Source organism: Miniopterus schreibersii, assembly GCF_964146895.1.
Source record: "Miniopterus schreibersii genome assembly, chromosome: 19".
Lineage (NCBI taxonomy): Eukaryota > Metazoa > Chordata > Mammalia > Chiroptera > Miniopteridae > Miniopterus > Miniopterus schreibersii.
The window spans coordinates 5,603,997-5,612,666 of record NC_138119.1 but is presented as its reverse complement, the minus strand read 5'-3'; the positions used below and the strand labels follow the sequence as shown (position 1 = coordinate 5,612,666).

The 8,670-nt window shown below is 47.3% G+C and overlaps 1 protein-coding gene across 1 annotated transcript; it reads left to right on the top strand.

Moving 5' to 3' along the window:
• Nucleotides 1-2,801: 2,801 nt before the first annotated feature.
• Nucleotides 2,802-7,597, top strand: LAMTOR5 (late endosomal/lysosomal adaptor, MAPK and MTOR activator 5). The gene is made up of 4 exons (XM_081122117.1): nucleotides 2,802-3,772; nucleotides 4,450-4,511; nucleotides 6,507-6,624; nucleotides 7,266-7,597. Exons 1-4 carry the CDS (start codon nucleotides 3,738-3,740, stop codon nucleotides 7,324-7,326), a joined length of 276 nt encoding a protein of 91 aa, XP_080978243.1. The 5' UTR covers nucleotides 2,802-3,737; the 3' UTR covers nucleotides 7,327-7,597.
• The last annotated feature ends 1,073 nt before the right edge of the window (nucleotides 7,598-8,670 follow it).

The following is an 8,670-nucleotide window of genomic DNA, read 5'->3' as shown; positions in this document are numbered from 1 at the left end:
CGGGCATCTGTCCAGTGCTTGCCACAGGCCCGGGGACTATGCCATGGGCTTAGCATGCTTGTCTTGTGGAATTCTCACAGCACATGAGGTAGGTACTATCTTTATCTTCATTCATAGTGGGGAAAATGGAGCTATCAGGCATGAGAGGGCGGGTCCAGTGTCTTAAAAGAGGGTCATCCAATGTTGTGAGAGTAGAGGAGCTCCTGAAGCTAAACAAAGATTCCAAGAGAGACAGGAGCCGTCAACGGGCAAGCTCTCCACTCTGCTCTCCGTGGCGGGAGGGGCAAAATTCAGGGGCTTCACATCATTGTCTTCTAAAGTTAGGACCAGTAACACCTACTAAGTTCATAGATGGTGAAGAAACAGAGATCTCACTGTCCAAGGACTCTCCCAGGATAATGACAGAGATTACTAACAACGGGACATACTGTTACCCCACAAGTGTATGCTCTGAAACCCACCAGGGCGGAGGGGGTGGACAGGGACTCATGGCAAACGATGCTGCAAGGCTGCATTTGACCACCAGCACAGCGCGCAGGTATGCATCCCAACACACGCTAATCCAGGTAATTCTCCAACATTCATTTCAAGCGCTTATTTGATTTGCATAATTCCAGGGACAATAAATCTTAGCATTAGGGCTGATTTGACGTGAGATGCAGACAGCCTCATTAAGAATGAGGTCTTTTATCAGCTCCTCTAGATTTTCTTTTCTCTGGCCTACGATTTTTTATGCCAGGTTGATCTTTTTTTTATTCATAAGGGCTTCATTCTGATTTGTCACGGCTGTATTAACAGGGCAGCTAATGAAGACTTAGCTATGGAAGTCTGCATCTCGTTTATCCTCAACAGCAAGATTAATAAAGCAGCAGAAAACAGCTTTCTGCACTGGAACTTCTCTGGCCAACCCTGAGTCATCTCCAATATATCTTGCTTGTGTCTCCCAGAATTGGGCTTGTCCGTAAACTCTAGGAGTCAGTGCCCAAGTTCAACTGCCGCTGATGACAGCCCAACTCATTGGTTAGAGATGCCTGGATCAGAGTGGTCAGGGATGTATTCTCCTGCCCATTCCCTCTACACGCATTTAGTGAGCACCTTCTGTAAGCCAGGCTCAGGGATACAAAACAGACTCAAGGTCACAGTCAAGTGGACATGCCACCACTGTTGGCCAATGTAAGAAAAATATCTTAGCCAAGTATCGAGGTTGGGAGCAGGCTGGAAAGATGATCTGCTCTGTCCTTTTGCCTCTGGGAAGGTGACTCTCCCAACCAGTGTTTCTATAACATAAGGGCTGCCAAATGCTGGTGATAGCACAGACAGTGACTCTGACTGGTAGAATTTATTAATATATGTGTACATTGGTTTCCCAGGGCTGTCACAACAAGGTACCATAAACTGAGTGGCTTAAACAACAGAAATGTATTGCCTCGCAGTTCTGACGGCTGGCGTCCAAAATCAAGGTGTTGGCAGGACTGGTTCCTTCTGTGGCTGTGAGGGCCTCTCTCCTTGGCTGGTAGACGGCTGGGTTCTTTCTCTGGCTTGTCACAGTTTTTCCTCTGTGCCCAAATTTCCCCTTTTTATAAGGACACCAGTCATATCGGATTGGGGCCTACCCTGATGACCTCATTTTAACTTGCTTACCTCTGTAAAGACCTTATTTCCAAATCAGGTGACATTCTGAAGTACTGGGAGCTAGGACTTCAACATGTGAACTTGGGGGAGACACAATTCAACCCATAACAAGTTGTCTCTGAAGCTGGTTTAACTAAAGACAGCCTCCAGCAGCACAGTATAGTTAGAGCACTAGAGAGAAGGTTAAAAACCGAGGTTCAAGTTCTAAATTAGCCACTTCCCCTTAGAATTCTTCTCTAGAGAACAAGAGAGCTGGGCTGAGCCTCGGGGTTTTTTTAACTGTAAAATGGGGATGGTGATAGTAACTACTTCATAAAGGTTGTTAAGACTAGTAAGGCCTGAGGCTCAAAGGTCATATGGATAGGGAGTGGTGAAGCCAGGATACACTTGCACCTCTGTCTGGCTCCGAGGCCACCACCTCGCACGATGCTTGAGGTTTGGAACCAAAAGATTCTTTACCTTACAGAGTCTATTCCCAAAAGACCCATCAAGATTTTTCAGTAAATACTGACTGGATTCCTGCTGTGCTCCGCAATGCTCACATGAAGAACGGAGAAGGCACTCTTCCTGCCTTTGAAAAGTAAACATGAAAATTACAATGAAATGCTCGGGCCAGTGTGGCTCAGTGGGTTGGGTGTCATCCAGTCCACAGGAAGGTGGCCGGTTCAGTTCCCCTCAGGGCACATGCCTGGGCTGAGGGCTCTATGGGGGGAGGGGGGTGCAGGAGGCGGCAGATTGGTGTTTCTAGTTCTCTCTCTGAAATCAGTCAGAACATATTTTAAAAATAATAACATAAAATGATAGATGTGGCTCATATATTAGATGTCACTGCCCTGGAGGTTAAAAAACCAGAGCTGGGAAGCGCTCACGCAGCAAAGCCTTACAGCGCCTGGGACCACAAGGGGGCGCTCAGCAGCGCCGAGGTGCCTCGGGCAGGACTAGCGGGGGGCCACCCGGCTTCCTTACATCTTCTAATTGGTGTCTTTTAAGGGCAGTTTTAAACTGCTTTTTCTAAAATACAAATGGTCCATATTATGTTATCCCTAAGTCAAATAACAACAACAACAACAACAACAATAAAATAGTAGTTCCTCTAGGGCAGGAGTTCCAAACTCCTGAATTACAGCACTGGGGACGGGCATTTTAAGGAAGCCGCAAGTTGCACTATCGCCGCTAGGGAGGGACTCGAGGCAGAAGCTGCAAGCAGCCCGGCTGCACGTTAACAAGGGGCTGGTCGAGTCAGTTACGGTGCAGCCGTAATACGGGACCGGAAGTGAATGAAGCTCATCCACACGGAGGGACATTTAAGCCGAACTCTGTGGAAAAGGCCAGCTGCCGAACTGCATGCCCGGTGCGTGTGTCAACTGGACTTGAACGCGAAAGGAAAACATTAAAGGCACACGCCTGCGAAGACGATGGGCTGAAAGGGCACTGTCTACGAGACTACCAGTCACCCCTGGGCACACTTCGGGTGGCTTTCTTTCAAACGCCACCTTCTTTCCCGAACTGTCCTGAGCCCCTGCTCAAGGAAGAAGCAGCGGCTTCTTCAAAGCCCGACACTTCCCAGTACCTCGCTGGGGTTTTCGCCTTGTTCCACCTCGTCCTCTAGCCCCGCGTGCGCGTCGTCTCCCTCCGACCCTGGGGAGCCCTTCACGGGGCCCCTGCGTCTCTTCCAGGTCCCTGACCCTCCGCCTGGAGCCGACTTGCCGGGCCAGCGCGTCGCGGCCACACTCCTGCGGGGTCCGGCCGCCGTTTCCGAGCCGGCTGAATGGGAACCCCAAGCTTCCACCCCTGACACAGAGCGCGGGCCAGGACCCGGCGCTGTGGGCCGGCCGCAGACCTCTCCCCCGCGGGACAGCCGCGCCGCCAAGGCCCCAGCGCCGGTCACCGCCCGGGCATCAGCCGCTCTGCCGCGCGCCGCGGAGCCGAGCGGGCGCTTCCGGTACCCAGCGCGGAGGCGGGGCCACGAATTTTGTCCCTTCGGCGGCGCCGTCCGGACGCGCGCCGCTCCTCTCACGTGATCGAGGAGCCTAGAGGCCTGTGCTGGACCCGGAAGCGGCGGAGCGGGGCGTCTGGGTCGGGCGGCTGGCTGGCTGGCTGGCGGGATGGAGGCGACTTTAGAGCAGCACTTGGAGGACACGTGAGTGGTGCAGCCTCTCCGGCCTGTCCTGAGGTCGCGGCGGGGAGATTAGATCGGGACAAAGGGCGCGCGCTGCGAGGGCCAGCCGGGCGCCTTGGGGACGCCGCGCGACCCCCAGGCTGCGGGGTCAGGCGGTGAGCCGGGTCCCGGGGCCGCAGGAGCGGGGTGAGCCGAGATTAAAGCCCCGCCGTGGCCCCGCGCTCTCCCTCTGGACCCAGTCTCCGCGGCCCGAGCCCTGAACCGCCTGTCGTGTTGCAATTGTCGACATAAACACGTGCACACACACCGATACCCCTACACCTCCTTCCGTGCGTGACCGAGAAAATGAAAGACAGCCCTTCAGTTTTTCAACGAGGACTATCTCCATAGAATCCGTAGCAAGAAAGCGCACAGGGAAACCCCCGTCGCACCCCTGCCCGTTTCCCAGCCCCTCCAGGAGGCAGCCGTGTTGAGTTCAGCAGTTGTTTTAAGGAGTTAATGTACTAAAGCGTGCAACAGAAGCCTAGATACTGCAATGTGTGGTTTAACTAATTTTTCTCGGGGTGGGGTAGTGATAATGAAAAAAGGTTGAGAAACAGTGATTTAAAGCGCTAGCAACAATGCCTGGTATGTAGAATGCCTACCTGTGTTTTAATCATTTAAGTTCTTTTTCTCACATCATCTGTTCCTGGAAATAGAATGAAGAATCCATCCATTGTTGGAGTCCTGTGCACAGACTCACAAGGGCTTAACCTGGGCTGTAAGTATCTCCCATCAACCCTTCGGTGGGTTGCTCGGCATTTGATGTTGACTGGGAGTCATCGTCCTGTTACCCTGCCACTTTCTGGCTACTTTGTGAGAGTAGAGGTTACCTCCAAATAAGATTAGACTACTGAAACTTCTCACTTGGTGTTTATGAAGGTAGAAACGTTTCTTGTACTACAGTTGTTTCTATTGAAATAGCATTTGACTCATTTTTAAAAGTGGGTTGAGGAAGGTCTTCAGATGATGACAGCAGTTACATTGATTGAATGTATGCCATCTGCTTGGACTACTAGGCTCCCTATACTCATCTCTTAATTTTCACATTAATCCTGCAAGATGCTATTTTTTAGTCTACACTATATAAGTGAGGACGCAGTAAAAATAGGGCTTCAGATTCAGAGTTGGACACATCTGGGTTCAACCCCCTGCTCTCCCATTTGCTTGGACCAAAAAGAGCCTTTCTGAGCCTCAGCCTCTTTACTGGGTGGTTAATAATAATAATTGAATTGCATTTATTGAGCTTTTTCTGTGTGCCAGGCATCATTTCAAGTGCTTTATATATGCTAAGTCATTTAATCCTCATAACATGAGGTAGATAAAGAAATTAAGTGGTTGCCCTGGCTGCTGTAGCACAGTTGGTTGGAGTGTCTTCCCATGCACTGAATGGTCAGAGGTTCAATTCCCGGTCAGGGCACATGTCCAGGTTGTGGGTTCGATCCCTGGTTGGGGAGCATGTATAGGAGGCAACTGATTGATGTTTCTAACATGTCTTGCTCCCTCTTCCTCCCTCTCTCTCTAAAATCAATAAAAACATAACTGTGGGTGAAGACTTAAAAAAAAAAGATTAAGTAGTTGAGCTGGGATTTAAGTCTAGCTCCAAAACCATTAGTATTGTGATACTAAAGATTATTTAATGTGTGTAAAACACCACACAACCCAGACATAATGCTCAATAAATGATAATTACAAATGAAGAAATAAATCCAGTAAGGTAAATAACTAAAGCAAGCCTAGGACTCCTTCTTTACTGCAGGACTTTTTAAAGCTCTGAGCTTTTGCTGGGAGGGTGACTGATAGGTAATCTGTGTAACTCAGGTTTTACATACAAATTGAATCGGGAGAAAAAATGCAAATGGGTTTGGGGGTGCTTGCCAGGCTCACTAGTGGAAATTCAAGGAAATAAAAAACTCAGTGAGTTCCTTCGAGAGACCTTCAAGGTCAGAAAGACTACCGTCTGTCCAGTTAACATTCTGTGTAACAACAGTAAATCCGACAACTCTGCCACAGTAGCATGTCTGTTACCTGACCTAGTTTCAGGCAGGTAGAATTGTGTTGCCTTTATATATGCAAATATATTGTAAATTTAGTAATCACTTTCTATAGCTGCCACCCAAGACTTACTTATTACCTACATGCTAAAACAGTAACAAGCCAATTCTGTTGACGCTGGGAAACAGCCAGCCTATTCTAGTGGGACTATTTGCTCATGGAACATCCACATGTGTTATCAAGGTGGTCTTACAGCTGAACTCCTGGGTAAAGAGTTGTATTCCCTTTGAGGTTCAGTTCAATAAAGGGAAATGAGATTTCCTATGAGGAATTAGTTTCAACAGGTCTCTTGCCCTTACTGCTTTTTGTCTGTCTCACCTCTGAATTTGTCAGTTTCAGCAAGGTTCCTATAAAATGAATTTATGACTTTCAGGTCAACTTGAATTACAGCTTCCTTATATGCTTGAGGTGTTTAGAGATGGCGATGGGAATGACTTTGAAAATTGAGTGTCTGTCATGGCTTTATTGATTTAGGAACCGGTGTCTGGCTTCCTCACTGAGGGAACCGGCTGAGTACAGCAGAGCAAAATCATTTCATGTCAGTAACTAGCCTCAGAGACCATGAACTGAACTCTTCTCGTGAATAATTCATGAGATGCTACTGCAGCTCTGCACTCATTTTTAAACAACCAGGCAACATGATATCATCTCTGTCTTCCAGGCCGTGGGACCCTGTCAGATGAGCACGCTGGGGTGATATCTGTTCTAGCCCAGCAGGCAGCTAAGCTAACCTCAGACCCCACTGATATTCCTGTGGTGTGTCTAGAATCAGATAATGGGTGAGTAGAAGTCAGCAGGTCCTTCCTTTCCTTTTTATTCAGAAAAATCCCTGGGAAACTTGACTGGGGCCTGCCCTGTGTTTCTCAGTGATGCTCCATTCAAAGGGCTTTAAGGAGGTTCTCACCCTTTGGACCACAGGCGCAGACAGATTGATCTCTGAAGCTAATGGGCTTTCAGACCAGGTGACATTTAAATGAAGAGGAAGAACTGACATGAACTGTCAGTGTATCAAGAGAAAGAAAGTAAAAGAGAGGAAGCTCAATCAAAGAACAGAAACTACTCTGTAGTAATAGAATACTAAAGATATTCCAAGTGAGTGACACAAGCAGCATACAAACTGTGTACAGTATCATCACAGTTTTGTAAAGAGAGAAAAAATGTGCAATATTACTCATGCAGATAAAACCAGGAAAATATTAATAGTGGTGCCTCTGAATGGTAGGGTTATAGGACTCATTTCCTTTTTATAGTTTACTTTTCTGTATTTCCCAAATGTTTTGTTGTGTTTATATATTGCTTTTATACATAGAAGAACGATAAATTTTTGTTGTTGTTGTGTCCTAAACCAAACTGCATCATTCATCTTTCGCGGCCTCCTACGTGGAACATTTTACCGAAGGTCTTCCGCTTCGCTTTCCAGGAACGTCATGATCCAGAAACACGACGGCATCACAGTGGCCGTGCACAAAATGGCCTCCTGACGTCGCCCCGCGGGTCCCGGCAGCCTGTCTGTGTTCATTATCTTACACTGTGAAAGCTTCTGTGGTTACGCTCTTTGTTGATTGTGCTTTGGGCACTTTTGTATTAATTTTAGGGTAAGTTGCTTTTGGACACTAGGGACTGACTTATCAAAATATTAGTAAGGACGGATCTTGTTTTGCAGCAGCAGGCCCAGGTGACTTTGTATATAGAATTGTTATGTTCAATAAATCTGGTTGGAGGAAAGCTTGGATCTTTTCTGGATTCTTTGAATTCTTATCAAATGCTCATTTTTTCAGTTATCAAATTATATATATTTTTTAAGGTCTTTTTCCAAATTACTCTCTGCTCTTTCAGAAGCTTCCTGAAACACATACATTCTCACAGAAATGTCCATGGATATTTAAAACAAGCCATTTCCAGCCCCTAAAAGCTTTGTTAAGTCAGCTGGGTAGACACCAAAATGCTAATATCCCAACAGCAGCTTAAGGATTCTTTGCTCTTGATATTAGGCCCCACCTGCTTAATCAGAACCATTTTTAGTGAACTAAGTACCAACAGTGGGTCTAACAATGTGCAGTCATCTATCTTATCTAACTAGTCAGTCCTCACAACAAACTTGCAAAATAATATTAACCACATTTTTTACAGGTACGGAAACACAATCGGGGTAACTGGCTGAGAGTCTGCAGGCCTAAAAGATGGCAAAGTTGCGATTCTAACCAAGTCTGCATTTCCCACTACACCCCAAAGCTTCCTCTATGAAAGCTGTGTCAAGGGGTTCATCTCTGAGGCCTCTGCAGCCCTCCCGGCCTCTATTGTTTTGCCACATTGCAAATCTGACCCAGCCCTCAGCATCCATGGGAGCTCTCCATCAATATAAAGTCCAGCCTCATCTCATCCTGTGATAAGAATCAGATAGCCCTGCTTTAAAAAAGCAACACACTCCCACCAAAAATTAAACCAGTCCTACAGATGTTTACAAAAAACTGCTTTCCAGAATGTGTTCATAATGACAAACACCACAAAAGTATTCACCTCTTTTTGGGGTTTGGCCTTCTGGAGTGCATTCGGTCCCTACCACGAGCACCACAGTCTTACAAGGCATCTCCCAAATCACTAAGCTGGGGTTCTGCTAGCACATTCATCAAAAAGTATTAGAGTTTGTTTTTAAGAAGCCTCTCACTTTTTAGCCCAGCCGGGCGTGGCTCAGCAGTTGAGCATCGACCTAGGATCCAGGAGATCGGGGTTCGATTCCCGGTCAGGACACATGCCTGGGTTGCAGGCTGCAGCCAATCAATGACTCTCTCATCACTGATGTTTCTACCTCTCTCCCTCTCCCTTCC